The sequence below is a fragment of the Lepidochelys olivacea genome (genome assembly GCF_965140295.1).
Source record: "Lepidochelys olivacea isolate rLepOli2 genome assembly, chromosome: 14".
NCBI classification, from domain to species: domain Eukaryota; kingdom Metazoa; phylum Chordata; order Testudines; family Cheloniidae; genus Lepidochelys; species Lepidochelys olivacea.
This window is the reverse complement of record NC_140424.1, coordinates 41,154,243-41,173,601: the sequence shown is the minus strand read 5'-3', so window position 1 is coordinate 41,173,601 and position 19,359 is coordinate 41,154,243. Positions and strand designations below refer to the sequence as shown.

The window sequence follows — 19,359 nt, the reverse complement described above, 5'->3', positions numbered from 1 at the left end:
TTGAGTTTGTCCAGCACAGTGAACAGAGTGAGCAGTCCAAGATGCAGATTCCCAGGGTGCAAGGCTGGGAGTAGAAAAGTGGCTGATGTTGCTGAGTCCTTTAGTAACTTCATGAGTGTCTTGCTAGTCACAGTCAGTACAGTGCAGCCAGGAGTGAGTTTGAATGCTAGTGGCTGTGTGTGAGCAGAGCGTGGAGGGGTTTGGTGTTCACACAGCGATGCAGCAGGGTGGATTTGATTTAAATGATGATTTAAATCACTCGTCTGGAAGACTCGATTTAATCATTGTATTCTACAGAAAAGTGCATTCTTGGTTTTTATAATCTTAATAGATATTGTACACAACTCAGAGATAGATGTAGGTTGCATTTTTAGAAGGTACACACTATACATTTTAAAACAGATTTATTTTGAAAACTTTTCAGGTTAGTTTTACAGCTATATCAGACAATGAATGATTGTTTGGTTATTTCATTACATTTATTTGCTTTTGGTTATTTCATTGTTTGGTTATTTCAGTCATGCCACCCTGTGGTGGAGAACATCACCAGACAGACGTTTAAATTGTTTTATTTCATTAAAACAACTACGTTAAGTATTCTGGATTTTTTTCTTCAACAGCAAAGATATAATATTTTAACAGAAAAGCATATGTCCATCATTTCTCACATTAATCTCCAGACTTCTTCTCCTTGTCCAGATCTATTCTGCCTCCAACAGTCTTCTATTCATTCAACTTTTTGAAACTTTGCACTTTTGGAGAGAGGGAAGGGATAGACTCTGTGTACACAAATTTGCAGAGGGACAATAGAGGTGAGGTCTGTTATTTCTCACCTCTCTATATTAATTTATTTTAAAACATTCTGGCTTTTAACAAGCATGTTACCTCTGGAGACACAAAGCCACAGTTTGAGAACTGGGAAATTAAGCATCTCTGATGGGATCTTCTAGACTGAGCACTGAGTCCCATGGGGTAGATGGAAAGATTAACCTAAGTAATCTATAGAGAAGCCTGTGGAACCCCATAAAATTGGGTCCCTAATCCATCAACTATTGGAACTCATGTACAAAACTTTTCTTAAACATTCCATGACTATATTGTCTCATACTATAGAATTAGAATTTACAATCCCTATTCCATGATGAGATATCTTTGAGCTACAAGAAAAGGAGTACTTGTGGCACCTTAGAGACTAACCAATTTATTTGAGCATGAGCTTTCGTGAGCCACAGCTCACTTCATCAGATGTGTACCGTGGAAACTGCAGCAGACTTTATATATACACAGAGAATATGAAACAATACCTCCTCCCACCCCACAGTGGGGTGGGAGGAGGTATTGTTTCATATTCTCTGTGTGTATATAAAGTCTGCTGCAGTTTCCACGGTACACATCTGATGAAGTGAGCTGTGGCTCACGAAAGCTCATGCTCAAATAAATTGGTTAGTCTCTAAGGTGCCACAAGTACTCCTTTTCTTTTTGCGAATACAGACTAACACGGCTGTTCCTCTGAAACCTGTCTTTGAGCTACAATGTATCTTAATTAAACGTATCTTTAGATAAGGTTTTTCCTCAAAAAGCATTTTATCAAAAAAAAAATCCAATTTAAATAAAAACACTGATTTTTGTTTAACTCATTGATTTTTATCCAGCCTGGGAAGCAGTGTAAAACATGCCCTGGGATGGAGAATTAAGCAGTTCAACAGTCCAGATTGTACCCTGGGGTACGTCTCACACCCGCGGTCTCCTGGGCCGCAGCATGGCACTGTTGGGCTTTCATCATCCTGATCTTGAAAGACACGCTAAGCAGGGCAAACCAGAGAAGGGGAGCCAGCGGACATCCTCAACTCCACTGACTTTGATTTTGGCTAAATCCTGAACTCCCCCTGGTACGTGAGCAGCTGCTGGGAGCTTCGGGCCCTTGAAATCAGGGCAGGAGCAGTAGCTGCAATGGCAGCCGGGACCCCCGGGGCTCCAGCGGCGATTTAAAGGGCCCAGGGCTCCGCTGTGGTACCGGTGGCCAGAGCCCTTCACATCACCGGCCTGGGGAAGCTGCCCCCTGCCGGTGCAGTCAGCGGTGTCCCGGCTCTTGCCGGGTCCGCCAGAGTGGATCAGACCGGCTTACTTTCACCTCTGCCAGTGGTCTAAACAATTATGCCACCCCCACTTCTGCTCTCTCTCCTTTTGCCTTCCCTCGCTCCCCCCTGCAAATCTGGCCCAGTCAGCTCAAACAACCAGAGGTTTTGGGCCAGTCGCCGGTGACCAGAGAGGCGGTGAGAGCAAGGCCTCTGCCAGCCCAATATGGAGAGAAGTTTGCCGCAGACGGGCTGATCAGCCAGTGGCCGGTGCCCGGTCAGTCCTGCAGGGAGGCTGCGAGCGAGATTGAATGCTGACAGGAGAAGTTTCGAGTCGGGATGACCCCTTACTGCTGGGAGAAGCTCCCCGAGCCCAGGGGCGGTTGGGCCCCCAGGGGGCAGGGGCTGGATTACTGTGGGTTGATCGCTAGGACCCAGGAGCGGCTGGGGGGCGGCTCTGGGGGGAGGATCGCGGGGCTCAGCCCGGCCCAGGAAGTGACTCGCAGCCGCTGCGGGGACTCTGGCTCCCGACGAGATCCCCGAGCCCCGGCGGCTGGTGCTGGGAGCCCGGAGCCCGGGCTGCAGCCGGGAGAGGGGAACCTCCAGCCGGGCCCTGCCCGCTGCTCCCCGGGAGCCTCTCCCAGGGCAGAGCCCCCAGCCCGGCCAGGGCCCCTTCCCGGCCCGGCCCCTGCCCCGGGGGGCCCCGCTCGGAGGGAAGGTAAGAGAGACCCTCCCATCCCCCCTTGCAGCGGGGCCCATCCCCGTCACATCTGGGCTGCTGGGGGAGGAGGATAAAGAGGGGCCGGAGGCGGGTGCAGGGGATGCTGGGGGCAGGCTGGGATGGGGGCAGGGGTGCACGGAAGGGAAGATGGGGCAATGGAGGAGGATCGGGGACTGTGGGGCTGAGGGGAGCGAGGTCGGGAATGGGGGAAGACGTGAGTGGGGGGCACAGCGAGGGAAAGGGGGGATGTGGGGAGGCGGGCGGGGGGAGATGCCCAGGCAGCTTCTCCGCCCCATGGGACACGAGGTGGGAGGGGCGGAGAGAAACTCTTCTCAGGTTTCTGAGTGATCACGGACTAACCGCCCAGGGTGCAGAAGCTACAAGGAAAAAACCCAGCGCCCCCACAGATCTGGCTCTGAGTGTGTTATTGTCAGACACCCCTGTGGTGGTGGGGTCTGTGTGCCCTGAGTGTTGGGGGCTGCCCAGGGCCCTGGTCTGATTTCCCTGTAGGGTTCAGATCTCAGCCACACCAGAGTCAGACCGCAGTCACTGCTGGCTCAGGCAGGGGGGTGCGCAGATGGGCCAATGGGATCAGCCTCTTCCTGCCTGACCCTGGGGGCTGCCGGGGGAGTCCAGGGCAGCTGAATCTTCAGGTGACGCCACCAGAGGCCTCCAGCTATTGGTAAGGGAGAGGGGTTTACACTGCAATCGGGGCCAGACTCCCAAATTGGCCCTATTGATTCTTCCCTTTTTTTAGCATTTGGCTCAGAGATGCTGTTACTGGGAGGGTCTGAAGAGTCTGGGGGGAATCGGGGTGTGACAAGGACAGAAGCCCCTTCTGTAACCTCCATCTCGCCCCTACAGGCAGAGGAATCAGGTCCACGTTTCACTAAAGATCGGCCAGTCTACCAGGGGCCAGAGAAGGGAAATGGCTGTGATGGAGCCAGCTCAGGTAGGGGATTTTCAGGGAGCTGCTGGGCGGGGGAGGGAGGAGACAGGGTTTGATAAACCTACCGATTTACTAAATAGGCCCATTGTGGCAGGGAAAGGGGGAGGGGACATTCCCCCATTTCTCAGACAGGATATATCCACCTCGGCAGGGCTGGGAACATTTTCCAGGATCCCAGTGCTGGAGCCTGACCCCATTTGCCTGGGGCTGCTGTGAAATACGAAGGGAAGCTGTTGGGATTCCTGTCCCTGTCCCCGGCTCAGAGCTCTGCTTCCTGTCCCAGTCTGTGGCTGGCAAGCGCGTTGGAAATGAGAAGATCCTGGCATGCTCCGTGTGCTGGGGCGGACAGGGAGCTCTCACCTTCTCCGCCCCCTGAAGCCTCCTGGCTGCTCTGAGCAGGGTGTGGGTGGGATTCTGCTACTCTGGCCCTCCCACAGCTTCACGTTTTTTTTTCCTTTCCCATGAGTAGTGGGATTGTGGCTGGGGCAGCAGGTGCTGAGTGGGGGACTCTTGGTGTTTCAGATGCCGGTGACCTTCGAGGAGGTGGCTATTTATTTCACCCAGGGGCAGGGGGCTCTGCTGGACCCCGCTCAGAGAGCCCTCTACAGGGACGTCATGCAGGAGAACTACGAGACGGTGACCATGCTGGGTAAGGGATTCCCGTCCCCTCAGTTATTAGAAGCTGTGGGGTGTGTGTCTCTTAATGTGGTCAGGTTCTTCCCTGGTCAGTTGGAGCAGAGGCGAATGGGTTCCATAATGCACAGCTGCCATGTGAGAAATACATGCATTTCGGTGCCCTCTCCACTGGGACACGGGAGTCAAAACCCAATGGACAAGCTAAACCATCCCCACCCCTCCAGCTTTCAAAGGGACATAAATCCGCATTGTCTTGTCTGTGTTGTTTCTTGGCTGCACATAAAATCGCTGTTCATCTCCCTCCTTGGGAATAGCTCCAGCCATGGGGAGAGCTCTGGGCTCTGCAGGTTTAGAAAGAGGCAGGGTCTTAAGTGCAGACCTGTGTGTGAGTCAGCAAGGCCCCCAGAGCGCACAGATCCTGGGAACGCCTAGTGAGGGTGTAGTAATAATTCAACTCACCTCCCCAGACAACGTCCTCTGCGCAAGGGGGCTCAGTGACCCTGTTCCCATCCTCTTGGATTCCACCTTCCTCCAGCAGAGCACAGGGACAGGTTCCACTCACGGAATGTCCTTTGTGACAGATCCTCCACCAATGCTCCATGCACCCTGATCTGGACTCATTTCACCTTCTGCACAGGATTTCCCGTTCCCAAACCTGAGCTTATCGCCCGGCTGGAACGAGGGGAAGAGCTGTGGGTGTCCGACCTCCAGGATTTCAAGGACAGAAGGCTTCGGAGATGCACCAGCACAGGTGAGGACTGACAGAGAAACCATCTAGGGAATGAAGGAAAAAGTTGAGAATCCCAAAATATGATATGAGTAACGCCCTCAGTTCTTCTTCATCTCACCGAGAGCAGGGCTATGGTCAGCAGATATTGCTCACGCCATTCCACCCTTCCCGTCTCTCCTTCCTTGTCAGCGTTTGGGTGGGATGTGGAGACAGAATCCAATTGCTCAGTCTTTGTGTTGGCTTTTCCCTCAGTGCTGTTCCTCTTTCTCCCCAGCACAATGACTCCTCTCTGGATTGTGTCTCTCCCAGCAGGTGCTGAGCGAGCGAGTGAGAACAAGGAGAGGAATCATCATGAGGAAGTTCCTGGAGAAGTGGAACCACAGGGGACCTTTTTGGGAAGAGCTGAAGGGAATTTTTCCCTTTGCTGGAATCAGGGAGAAGCCAGGGGAAATTGGCACAGGTCAGAGAAGCTTCTGATAAACCAAACCAGGAAGAAAGTGGATGAATCTATTAATGGTGGGGGAGGAGACGAGAATCCCAGAGAGCAGCAGACAAATCCCAAGGAAGAGACACCCTGGCACTGCCTTGAGTGTGGGAAAGCATTCGTTGTGAGATCACAACTTGTTACACATCAGACAGTCCATACGGGAGAGAAATCATTTCAATGCTTGGACAGCGGGGAAAGCTTCAATAAGCGCAGAGATCTTAATAACCATGGGAGAAGCCACACTGTGGACAAGCCCATTCAATGCGTTGAATGCGGGAAATGTTTCAGTTCAAAGTCAGCACTAAATTCACAGGAGAAAAGCCACACAGGAGAGAGACCCCACAAGTGCTTGGACTGTGGGAAAAGTTTCAAGCAGAAATCAGTCCTTGTTAGTCATCAGGCAATCCACACAGGAGAGAGACCCCACAAGTGCTTGGACTGTGGGAAAAGTTTCATACGAAGGTCAACCCTTGTTCAACATCAGGTAATCCACACAGGAAAGAGACCCCATAAGTGCTTGCACTGTGGGAAAAGTTTCACATGGAGATCAGACCTTGTTATTCATGAGGCAATCCACACAGGAGAGAGACCCCATAAATGCTTGGATTGTGGGAAAAGTTTCATAAAGAGGTCACACCTTGTTAAACATAAGGCAGTCCACACAGGAGAGAGACCCCATAAATGCTTGGATTGTGGGAAAAGTTTCATACACAGGTCAGACATTGTTAGACATCAGGCAATCCACACAGGAGCAAGACCCCACAAGTGCTTGCACTGTGGGAAAAGTTTCAAGCGGAAATCAGACATTGTAACTCATCAGGCAATCCACACAGGAGAGAGACCCCACAAGTGCTTGGACTGTGGGAAAAGTTTCACAGCGAGGTCAAACCTTCTTAAACATAAAACAATTCACAAAGGAGAAAGATCCCATAAGTGCTTGGACTGTGGGAAAAGTTTCACAGCGAGGTCAAACCTTGTTAATCATCAGAGAACCCACACAGGAGAAAGACCCCACAAGTGCTTGGACTGTGGGAAAAGTTTCACTTCGAGATCAGCCCTTGGTTATCATCAGAAAAGCCACACAGGAGAGAGACCCCACAAGTGCTTTGACTGTGGGAAAAGTTTCAAGCTGAAATCAGTCCTTGTTAGTCATCAGGCAATCCACACAGGAGAGAGACCCCACAAGTGCTTTGACTGTGGGAAAAGTTTCAAGCAGAGGTCAGTACTTGTAAAACATCGGGCAGTCCACACAGGAGAGAGACCCCACAAGTGCTTTGATTGTGGGAAACGTTTCAAGCAGAGGTCACACCTTGTTAAACATCAGGCAATCCACACAGGAGAAAGACCCCACAAGTGCTTGGACTGTGGGAAAAGTTTCAGATGGAGGTCAGACCTTGTTATTCATCAGGCAATCCACACAGGAGCAAGACCCCACAAGTGCTTGCACTGTGGGAAAAGTTTCAAGCGGAAATCAGGCCTTGTTAGTCATCAGGCAATCCACACAGGAGAAAGACCCCATAAATGCTTGGACTGTGGGAAAAGTTTCAGAGAGAGGTCAACCCTTGTTAAACATCAGGCAATCCACACAGGAGAAAGACCCCACAAGTGCTTGGACTGTGGGAAAAGTTTCACTTGGAAATCAGCCCTTGGTAATCATCAGAAAATCCATACAGGAGAGAGACCCCATAAATGCTTGGACTGTGGGAAAAGTTTCACAGAGAGGTCAACCCTTGTTAAACATCAGGCAATCCACACAGGAGAAAGATCCCATAAGTGCTTGGACTGTGGGAAAAGTTTCAAGCGGAAGTCACACTTTGTTAATCATCAGGCAATCCACACAAGAGGAAGACCCCATAAGTGCTTGGACTGTGGGAAAAGTTTCACATGGCGGTCACACCTTGTTAATCATCAGGCAATCCACACAGGAGAAAGACCCCACAAGTGCTTGGACTGTGGGAAAAGTTTCACTTGGAAATCAGCCCTTGGTTATCATCAGAAAATCCATACAGGAGAGAGACCCCACAAGTGCTTGGAGTGTGGGAAAAGTTTCATACGGACATCAGACCTTGTTAAACATGGAGGAATCCACAGAAGATGTAAACTTCTGTGATGCATGGCAAGAAAAGGTTAAGCAACTTGTATGTAATTGACTCAGATTCAACTTTTAGACAGAGATTTTAAAAGTGTTTCCGCCTTCATTAAGCTAGAGTTTGAAATGTAAACATGTTAAAGACTTGGAAGAGTGGTAACTGTCGTGGTCTATATTTAGCTATATCTTTTTAGAGGTTAACAATTTATGCAAAGGGTTCCTGTATTTTGTTAATTCAGAGATTATACCCATCGCCCATGTCACCTGCCCAATTCCAGCTCCCTCTCCTTGAAATCACTGGGGTTAGGGGCTGAAGGATGGAGGGAATGTTTATAGGTGAAATCACCAAAATGTGTTTTGCAAGGTGGCCATATATGTGCTTGTGAGGGTGGGGCGGAAATGACGACACACACAAAGAAGGGGGGGCCAATGAAACACTTTTGAGAACCACTGGTCTACACTCTTATGGTCACCACGATTACAGAAGGATAAATCTTCTCCAAAGTATGTCTTGTGAAGTATGCTAGGAAAAGTCATTGCCTGCTGAATATTATTGTCCTGTTAAAATGTGTCGATCAGCACTCTCCATGGAGCTCTGAGAGTTTGCTGTATGTTTGTTACATGCTGGAAAGCTGGAAAACGCCCACAGACTCACTCTTTAGAGACAATGGTACCTGCAGACCAGCTAGGTGCTAAGTGGCCATTAATTGCTTAGCTGGCCATTCACCAGCTGTGGAGCTGTGAACAAGAGAGTTACAATTCACCAGAAGGACGGCTGGACCCTCACTTTGGCCACAGACTGATTGTTGCCTGCCCCCTGGCTGGAGCTTGAACCTCAAAGAAGAGAATGGTATAAAAGCAGAAGGGAGAATTGCCTCCATTTTCACCTCTCCTCTCCCATCTTTACAGAAGTCAAGGATATGCCTTGAAAGGCCACCGGGGCCTTGGACTGGGGAGGACGCACCAAGGCAGGAAGGAAATCTGTCCTGGGTACTAAGAACTAACTAGTTTTGACCTTTCACATCTTTCTCCCTTGTGATCCCTGAAAACCTCCTTGTTCCAGTTAATAAACCGATTTTAGTGTTTTGTCTGGACCTGTGTGTTTTCCTTGAAGTGTTTGGGGGATTTGACTTGAGAGAACAAGGCTTTGGCCTAATCTGATCCCTTTGTGGGGGGGGGGGGGGATGACCCACTAATTATTGAGTTTGTCCAGCACAGTGAACAGACTGAGCAGTTTAAGATGCAGATTCCCGGGGTGCAAGGCTGGGAGTAGAAAACTGGCTGATGTTGCTGTCTTGTTTAGTAACTTCATGAGTGTCTTGCTAGTCACACTCAGTACAGTGCAGCCAGGAGTGAGTTTGAATGCCAGTGGCTGTGTGTGAGCAGAGCGTGGAGGGGTTTGTTGTTTACACAGCGATGCAGCAGGGTGGATTTGATTTAAATCACTAGTCTGGAAGACTCGATTTAATCATGGTATTCTACAGAAAAGTACATTCTTGGTTTTTATAATCTTAATAGATCATAGAATCCTAGAACATCAGGGTTGGAAGGGACCTCAGGAGGTCATCTAGTCCAACCCCCTGCTCAAAGCAGAACCGATCCCCAATTAAATCGTCCCAGCCAGGGCTTTGTCAAGCCTGACCTTAAAAACTCCTAAGGAAGGAGATTCCACCACCTCCCTAGGTAACGCAGTCCAGTGTTTCACCACCCTCCTAGTGAAAAAGTTTTTCCTAATATCCAACCTAAACCTCCCCCACTGCAACTTGAGACCATTACTCCTTGTTCTGTCATCCACTCCCACCGAGAATAGTCTAGATCCATCCTCTTTGGAACCACCTTTCAGGTAGTTGAAAGCAGCTATCAAATCTCCCCTCATTCTTCTCTTCTGTAGACTAAATAATCCCAGATCCCTCAGCCTCTCCTCATAAGTCATGTGTTCCAGTCCCCTAATCATTTTTGTTGCCCTCCGCTGGATTCTCTGCAATATTTCCACATCCTTCTTGCAGTGTGGGGCCCAAAACTGGACACAGTACTCCAGATGAGGCCTCACCAATGTCGAATAGAGGGGAACGATCACGTCCCTCGATCTGCTGCCAATGCCCCTACTTATACATCCCAAAATGCCATTGGCCTTCTTGGCAACAAGGGCACACTGCTGACTCATATCCAGCTTCTCATCCACTGTCACCCCCAGATCCTTTTCCGCAGAACTGCTGCCTAGTCATTCGGTCCCTACTCTGTAGCAGTGCATTGGATTCTTCCATCCTAAGTGCAGGACCCTGCACTTATCCTTGTTGAACCTCATCAGATTTCTTTTGGCCCAATCCTCTAATTTGTCTAGGTCCCTCTGTGTCCTATCCCTTCCTGCCACCGTATTTACCACTCCTCCTAGTTTAGTATCATCCGCAAATTTGCTGAGAATGCAATCCACACCATCCTCCAGATCATTTATGAAGATATTGAACAAAACCGGCCCCAGGACCGATCCTTGGGGCACTCCACTTGATAACCGGCTGCCAACTAGACATGGAGCCATTGATCACTCCCCGTTGAGCCTGACAATCTAGCCAATTTTCTACCCACCTTATAGTGCATTCGTCCAGCCCATACTTCTTTAACTTGCAGACAAGAATACTCTGGGAGACCATGTCAAAAGCTTTACTAAAGCCAAGGAACACTACGTCCACTGCTTTCCCTTCATCCACAGAACCAGTTATCTCGTCATAGGAAAGTTGTAGGAAAGGTGCGTGGCAGCCTCCTGTTCATAATTATTAGGGGAAATTAAGCTAGTTAGCATATGTGACTCCATTTTGGGTTTCCTCTCGGCCATTAACTAGAAGCGAGCACACCACGTACCAAGGAAGGAAGGAAGGATCCTTCAGGGTGGACAGCTGGACAGTTTCAAGAGAAGGGAAACAAAGGAGACAGGAACCAGCCGACATGCCTGAAATAGCTGCTAATTTAGCGTTTTTGCAGGGGGAAGGTGGCTGCAGGGGATTGGTGATAGATAAGGAGAAGACCTGTTTTTTGGGTTAGGCCCCCCGAGGCACACAGGCAGGATGTTTTGCCAACAGTATAGAATCTTTGTGTAACCTGCAATCGGGGTCCCGCTCTGCTTAACGGAGCGGTGCCACGCTCGAGCGTAAGAAACCTACAAACTCTGAGACACTCTGCAGTCTGTCTTTATTTGGTTGCCTCAGCCTAGAAACAAACTGTACATGTCCTAACTGGAATAATTCGTAACAGTTTGGGACTCTAGGCTTGCCCTCGTAAGCGAAGCCGCACTCCTTCCCTCAGACAACTCCAGCCGGCACCAGGTGAGTTCACCTTCAAGAACTCGGAGGAACGGGCGTGTGGGCCGTCGCTTAGGCGATAAGGTGGCACCTGAGGCGTTCTTTTGGTAGCCCTAGAATGGGCTCTGGGCAGAGTGTGAGCAGGGGAACCCCTTTGGCTGAGATTCTCGGGAATTGGAAAAATATTTCTGGCACCCCTGGGTTAGGTGAAAGGAGAGCTGTAATTTTGTATAAAGTCGAGTGGCCAGCGCTGACTATTCAGACGCCCTTTGGATGGCCACCCGACGGAACTTTTGCACAGGATGAATTAACCTGCCTTAGACAACAGCTGGAGGACAAGCATCCAGCTGAAATGGATTATTGGTATGTATGGGATAATTGGGCATACGCCTGAGATAAGGGGCGCCCCTCAACTTTGGGCTCTGGTACCAGATCTAAGGTTTGCATGCCGCTTGCAGGTTCCGCTCCGCCCTATGCTGCTTTCCCTCCTCCGTCTCTTCCCGCTACTCCTCCTCCTGTTGCCCCTCTATAGCCGCCTGTAACCCTACCCCCTGTTGCGCTTCAAGTGCCCGATACAACAACCCGTTGCGACGAGCAATGACCGTGTCACTATGGTCACGTCCACCGCCCTTTTGGGCCTGGGGACCTGGTCACCTGGCAGTCACAGATGCCGAGGTTCGCGATGATCCGGAAAGAGTCCTACAGACTATCCGTTCAGTCCTTACGGCATTTAACCCTAACTGGGCAGACGTCCAGGCTATTTTGCAAACCCTATTTACCCCTGACGAGAAGTATTCTATTCTAGACGCCAATCGGCGTTGGGCGGGGGACGCTGAGAATCGCACCCCTTGGCCCGAAGCCGATCCAGGTTGGGATCCTAACGACCTCAATGGCCGGGCCAGCCTCTCAGCTGCCCGGGAAGGGCTCCTGGAGAGCATCCGTAGGGCGGGTAGTAAGACGGCAAATTGGTCAAAAATTAGAGAGTGCCAGCAAGACCTAAACGAGCATCCGTCTGCATGTTTGGCCAGCTTGTTTAAGCAGGTTAGAATGTATGGGGGAGGGGTGGAGCCAGAAGCCGAGGTTAGCCGCATGATGATGGTCTCTTACTTTGTCGATCAAGCGGCGCCGGACATAAAGAAGTATTTAACTAAACATGTTCCCGATTGGCCAGGGAAAGCCCTAAGCGAAGTAGTTCGCCTGGTCACTTTTGTGTTTAATGGTAGGGACGAGGAGAAAGCTAAGGAAAAACGTAAGCAAAAGAAGGAGGAAGTAAGTATGTTGGCAGCCGCATTGCAGGTTCTCTTGGGGAATCAGCACTGGCAGGGACACGGGAATATAAGGGGGAGGGGACGCGGACGTGGGACAGGACGGGGAGGAGGCTGTGGTGGGACAAGGAATGGGAACTGTTATTATTGTAAGCAACCGGGGCACTGGAAGAAGGAATACCCCCTGCTTCCACGAGGGGCTCCTTGGCAGGATCAGCCGGTGACCGGTTCCTCCTTTCCCCCTAACGCTTCCCAGGACTTCGATAATCCCCAGTGACGAGAGGCAGAGATTTTGGGAGCCGTGGGAGAGTTGGAATGGAATCTTGGATTGCAGTCGCATATTTCCTTGTAAATTGTGGAACGGTTTGTACCCTTTTTGGTGGATACCGGAGCCACCCTTTCCACTTGAACTTTTGTTCCGGGCTCTCTTTCTAATACCAAGGTTTGGGTGCAGGATATTGAGGGCGACCCGTGCCCAGGTCCCCTATCCTGCCCCGTCCGTCTGGAGCTGGGTTCCTTAAAGTTGTCACAGAGATTTGTTGTTATGCCAGAAGGCCCCGCTAACCTTGGGTGAGACATGCTTAGCAAGCTGGGAGCCCACATATATTATGCCCACGAGGGGCTTCACATGTCCGTCCCGGACTCGGCGGTTGCTTCTCTTATGGCCTCACTAACCCCGATTCCCGATCTCCCCACAGAATTCTCCAGCGTCCCACCCAATTTGTGGAGCGTGAGTTCCACCGACGTGGGCCTCCTTCAATCAGCCACTCCAGTCAGTCTGCAGGTAAGGGATGGGCCGCCTCCCTCCGTAAAACAATATCCCTTGCCGAAGGAGACGGAGGAAGGTATTTCCCTTCTTATCTCTAGCTACTTAACCCAGGAGGTCTTGGTTCCATGCAGTTCTCCTTGCCCTGGGCAACACAGCATGGGGAGGAGGTGACCAGCCCTCAGTGGAGAAAGAAGTGGTTAGGGACTATTTAGAAAAGCTGGACGTGCACAAGTCCATGGGGCCGGATGCGTTGCATCCGAGAGCGCTAAAGCAGTTGGCGGCTGTGATTGCAGAGGCATTGGCCATTATCTTTGAAAACTCGTGGCAAACGGGGGAAGTCCCGGACGACTGGAAAAAGGCTAATGTAGTGCCAATCTTTAAAAAAGGGAAGAAGGAGGATCCTGGGAACTACAGGCCAGTCAGCCTCACCTCAGTCCCCAGAAAAATCATGGAGCAAGTCCTCAAGGAATCAATCCTGAAGCACTTAGACAAGAGAAAAGTGATCAGGAACAGTCAGCATGGATTCACCAAGGGAAGGTCATGCCTGACTAATCTAATCGCCTTCTATGATGAGATTACTGGTTCTGTGGATGAAGGGAAAGCAGTAGATGTATTGTTTCTTGACTTTAGCAAAGCTTTTGACACGGTCTCCCACAGTATTCTTGTCAGCAAGTTAAAGAAGTATGGGCTGGATGAATGCACTATAAGGTGGGTAGAAAGTTGGCTAGATTGTCGGGCTCAATGGGTAGTGATCAATGGCTCCATGTCTAGTTGGCAGCCAGTATCAAGAGGAGTGCCCCAAGGGTCAGTCCTGGGGCCGGTTTTGTTCAATATCTTCATAAATGATCTGGAGGATGGTGTGGAATTCACTCTCAGCAAATTTGCGGATGATACTAAACTAGGAGGAGTGGTAAATACGGTGGCAGGTAGAGATAGGATACAGAGGGACCTAGACAAATTGGAGGATTGGGCCAAAAGGAATCTGATGAGGTTCAACAAGGATAAGTGCAGGGTCCTGCACTTAGGATGGAAGAATCCAATGCACCGCTACAGACTAGGGACCGAATGACTAGGCAGCAGTTCTGCAGAAAAGGACCTAGGGGTGACAGTGGACGAGAAGCTGGATATGAGTCAGCAGTGTGCCCTTGTTGCCAAGAAGGTCAATGGCATTTTGGGATGTCTAAGTAGGGGCATAGCCAGCAGATCGAGGGTCGTGATCGTTCCCCTCTATTTGACATTGGTGAGGCCTCATCTGGAGTACTGTGTCCAGTTTTGGGCCCCACACTACAAGAAGGAGAGGCTGAGGGAGAGGCTGAGGGAACTGGGATTTAGACTGCAGAAGAGAAGAAGAGGGGAGATTTGATAGCTGCTTTCAACTCCCTGAAAGGTGGTTCCAAAGAGGATGGATCTAGACTATTCTCAGTGGTAGCGGATGACAGGACAAGGAGTAATGGTCTCAAGTTGCAGTGGGGAAGGTTTTGGTTGGATATTAGGAAAAACTTTTTCACTAGGAGGGTGGTGAAACACTGGAATGCGTTACCTCGGGAGGTGGTAGAATCTCCTTCCTTAGAAGTTTTTAAGGTCAGGCTTGACAATGCCCTGGCTGGAATGATTTAATTGGGGATCGGTCCTGTTTGAGCAGGGGGTTGGACTAGATGACCTCCTGAGGTCCCTTCCAACCCTGATATTCTATGATTCTATGCTTCTATGATTCTAATGCTCCTATCCTTCCTGTGAAAAAGTCAAAACCGGGCCCAGATGGGCGCCCAGTTTATTGGTTCGTTCAAGATCTGCGTGAGATAAATAGTTATGTTATAACCCCCCACCAAGTGGTCCCTGATCCGAGTACTATCCTGACACTGATTCCCCAGTCGGCCAGTGGTGTCCTATTGCAGTACCTAGGGGATCGCCCACGCCCCATAGCTTAGTATTCCCTACCTTAGGACCCGGTCATTCGGGGATCGGTCTCCTGTGTGTGGTCCATTGCCGCTGCAGCCCTTATGGTGGAACGGTCACGCCCTATTGTTCTGGGGCACCCTTTGCCTGTCTGGGTCCCCCACGAAGTTGAGGTTCTCTTAAAGCAGCATACAACGCAAGCGCTGTCTCCACAGTGGGCCCACAAATAGGAGCGGATTCTGCTGGATTCAACTATTGGGGTCTCGAGACTCCATCAGGACTTCTTGTTTTCTTGTTACTTGGACTTATATTTGTTGTCCTGTTTTGTGCGTGGTACACGGGAGGATGCAAATACTGATATGGGTGGCCTGTGAAATCCCCTCTCTATTCTCGAGTTCGGTACACGGATGGGAAAGCAACAACTTCCTGGATTTAACCCATGCTATAGCACAGGGGGTTAACCGAACACGGTGTTGGCTCTGTATTCATACCCCCACGTACATAGGTCAGGGAATCCCGTTGGTAAGGGAGCCTATCCCTCTCAACCGAACCCTCCTGGCCGGATTATGGACAGACACTCCATTTAACTGGAATGTTACAATCCAAACTTGGTCTATTGATATGGTGGCCCAGGGTAGTTATGTTTTATGTGTGTCATGACGTAAGAATTTCGAAAATACAGTTTTTGTGGGTAACTTTGTAGGGTCCAGTGATAGCACCCGCATTAGCTCTGGTGCGGCAAGTCCCCCCAAGTATTCCAGGGCGCCGTGGCCGGTCCCTGAGGGATCAGGCTGGTTCTGGTTGTGCAACCGCACGGCTTATAAGGTCCTCCCGGCAGGTTGGTGTGGTACATGCACCTTAGTACCCGCTGTTACAGTACACCAGGCCCTAGCCCAGGGGGAAATTGGGAACCTGGTATGGAGGAACCGACGAAATGTCCCATCAAATCCTCTCTCTGAACGGCCTACAGGCTTTCACTCCTTTGTTCGTTGGTTTTTGCCCTGGGTGTGGGTGAGTGAATTGGAAAAGGCTACAGTTAATATTTCTGCAGCCTTAGAATTAATGGCAAATGCCACTGCAGACGCCTTGTCTACCCTTCAAATGGAGGTGACTCAGTTATCTCAGCCCACACTGCAAAACCCCTTAGCCTTAGACTATCTCCTTGCAAACCGGGGGTGGGGGGGTTGTGCTCTTGTTAACTCAAGCTGTTGTGTCTTTGTGAATCAACACAGCAGGGTAGAAGTCGATATCCACACCCTTATGCAGCAGGCCACCTCACTTCACCGTGTCACCCTTGACGACACCAGTACCGGATTCCACCACACGCTCCTCTCTCCACACCTCACCTCCAGGCTGCCAGACTTGGGGGCTTGGGGAAGGCGTATTTTGTACCTCCTTCTTATGGCTGGTTCTCTTTTTGTATTACTTTTGTATACCTACAATGCTGTAGTATGAGCTGCCGGCAAATTTTAATCTTGCATCGAGGTTATTCTGCCCTCATATAGTTTACTGACGTATATAACAAAAGGAAGGACTGTCAGGGGCAATCAACCGAGTTAGCATATGTGACTCCATTTTGGGTTTCCTGTCGGCCATTAACTAGAAGCGAGCACATCACATACCAAGGGAGGAGGATCCTTCAGGGTGGACAGCTGGACAGTTTCAAGATAAGGGAAACAAAGGAGACAGGAACCAGCCGACATGCCTGAAATAGCTGCTAATTCAGCGTTTTTGCAGCGGGAAGGTGGCTGCAGGGGACTGGTGATAGATAAGGAGAAGGCCTGTTTATTGGGTTAGGCCTCCCCCACCCCACCCCCCGCCCCGAGGCACACAGGCAGGATGTTTTGCCAACAGTATATAATCTTTGTGTAACCTGTAATCGGGGTCCTGCTCTGCTTAAGAGAACGGTACCACGCTCGAGCGTAATAAACCTACAAACGCTGAGACACTCTGCAGTCTGTCTTTATTTGGTTGCCTCAGCCTAGAAACGAGCTGTACGTGTCCTAACTGGAATAATTCGTAACAGTTGCTGTGAAATATGAAGGGAAGTTGTCGGGATTCCTGTCCCCATCCCCAGCTCAGAGCTCTGCTTGCCGACTCAGCCTGTGGCCGGCAGGCATGTGAGAAATGAGAAGACCCTCCCCTTCTCCCTGTGCTGCGGGGACAAGGAGCTCTCACCGTCTCCCAGCCCCTGGAGCCTCCTGGCCGCTCTGAGCAGGTGCCTGTGGGATTCTGCTACTCTGGCCTTCACTCTTTTCTTTCTTTGCCATGATTAGTGGGACTGTGGCAGGGGCAGCAGGTGCTGAGCGGGGGACTCTTGTTGTTTCAGATGCCGGTGACCTTGGAGGAGGTGGCTGTGTATTTCACCCAGGGGCAGGGGGCTCTGCTGGACCCCGCTCAGCATCTGATGTGTTCTGACCAGTGTTCCCTCAGTTTTTACGTCCAAGTGTGGAATGAATTTGGTTCTACGCACCAGTATGTGACACATCATCTCCATATTGGCGCACAGAACAAAATTCATGGGGTGGGGGTGGGGGTGGGGCCGAGGGATTTGGAGTGTGCGAACTGGCTCAGGACTGGGACAGGGATGAGGTGAAGGGGGTGAGGGCTCTGGATTCAGGTGTGGGCTCTGGGGTGGGGCTGCGGATCTGGAGGTTGATGTGTGAGAGGGGGTTCAGGGCTGGGACAGAGGGATGGGGTGCGGAGGGGTGAGTGCCCTGGCTAGGCATGTGGGGGTTGGGACTGGGGATGAGGGGTTTGGGGTTCAGACTGCAGTGGAGAGAGGACTCCCCCAGCCCTCTCTCACCACAGCAGTTTGGGGCCAGGTCAGAGGCAGCTCTCCCCAGCCACGGCGGCTCCTGTGGTCCTGGGCCGGGCTGAGGGAGGGGTTTCTCTCCCCAGCAGCTCCAGTGGACCTGGGCCAAACCTGGGGAGGGGCTCCTCTCCCTGCCTGCCTCCACTGCCCTCCATAGCCTGCAGTTCAGCTGCGTAGCCTGCCAGGAACACAGTTTCTGACCCCCGACCTCCCGTTAGCAGAGTGATTGCTAGTCCCTGAGTTCCCCCTTTGGGGCCAGGTTGTCTCATTCGCAGATAGTCAAGCATTTACTCTTTCTACATTTTATCCCTTATGGGCCAGAATTAACCAGATGCTAAAAAGGCGGGAGAAGGGACAGTAAAATGTGGAGTTTTCGCTTCTGTGCTATTTCAGGGCAACGGGGTGAGTGCGAGAGAGTCCCTCCTTCCCCTCTCACTGTCATGCTCCTCTCTCCACACAGCAGCCTCTGTCCCAGCCATGGAAAGTTTAACCTGCCTCCGTTCTATCCCTCCATCTCCCACGGTGTCACGTACCACCCTGTCCCTGGCTCTCCATGCTTAGGAGTCACAGCTTTGATGTCTATGATCTTAGTCAGACTCCGGAGGGCTGGAGAAGGAAGTGTCACAGACCTGGAATTGGCAGGGAAATCTCAATGAACTTCAAAGCACAGTTGGACTTTCAGATCTTATAGTCCCGTTTCCATCTATTGGTAAAATTACTTCCCAGCTTTTTCTAGGTTTGGTCCAGATCATTTGTAGATGGGAAGGTTGTTTTCTCTTTCGTTCTCTTTCTTTTATGATGATGCTAAAACTTTTGTAACTAATACAGCCGAATAATGAGGCGAGAAGTGAAGCCGGTTTAGCCACTTGAGAAGAAAATGGGTAAATTTCTTCCCCTGATTTTGAGTCTTAAAGGATTCTCTGAGATTTCCACCAACAGGAAGAAAGGGGTAAACAAAGAAACTTACAATTCATCTGTAGCACAGTGTGTAGCTCACTGATGCCACGGACTTCCCTGACCCCATGACCCAGCAAAGACTTTTCAAGTATAAAGGATCCAAGTACAAGAAGCGGGGAAAGGGGTTCTGACCCCATGTCTACTCAGGGCAGCAAGATCCCTTGAAAGACAACAGGAGCATCATTGAGCTGGGGAAGTGGTCCGAGCTGGAAGGCTTTCCAATGAGCATGGACTGCTGAAAGCTTTTGGGTGAGAGAAATCCTTTTGCTTGTAAGGGTACGTCAACACTCCAAACTTTAGTTGACCCGTATTTGGCTGACTTATAACCACTCCAGTAATGACTGAGGTAGATGATGTCCACACTGTCCTCCTTGGGTCGGTGGGGTGCGTCCTCACCAGGAGCACTTCCACTGACGGAGGAGGGGCAATGTGGGGAACTGAGAGCCCGCTCTGCCAACCAATGAATTCTTTCCTGCTGGTCAGAACTGAGTCTAACCCACCTGTCCCCTGGTTCCTTCCTCCACCATCGGAAAGCAGAACTTGTCCCTGACGCGTTCCCAGCACTTCTGGCACAGTGGGTACTGTTAGAGTAAAGTCGAGTTACTGCAGGTGGGGAGGCACTGGGTCATCACTCGCATCAGAGCCGACTCAGCCGGGGCTGCCTCCTACCTGCACTG

The 19,359-nt window shown here is 50.7% G+C and overlaps 1 protein-coding gene across 1 annotated transcript; it reads left to right on the top strand.

Annotated features, from left to right (window-relative positions):
- Positions 1-4,267: 4,267 nt before the first annotated feature.
- LOC311530804 (uncharacterized protein) lies at positions 4,268-8,773 on the top strand (the record flags this gene model as incomplete). The annotated part of the gene is made up of 3 exons (XM_084647735.1): positions 4,268-4,394; positions 5,019-5,132; positions 5,424-8,773. 3 exons carry the CDS (start codon positions 4,268-4,270, stop codon positions 7,706-7,708), a joined length of 2,526 nt encoding a protein of 841 aa, XP_084503861.1. The 3' UTR covers positions 7,709-8,773.
- Positions 8,774-19,359: the final 10,586 nt, after the last annotated feature.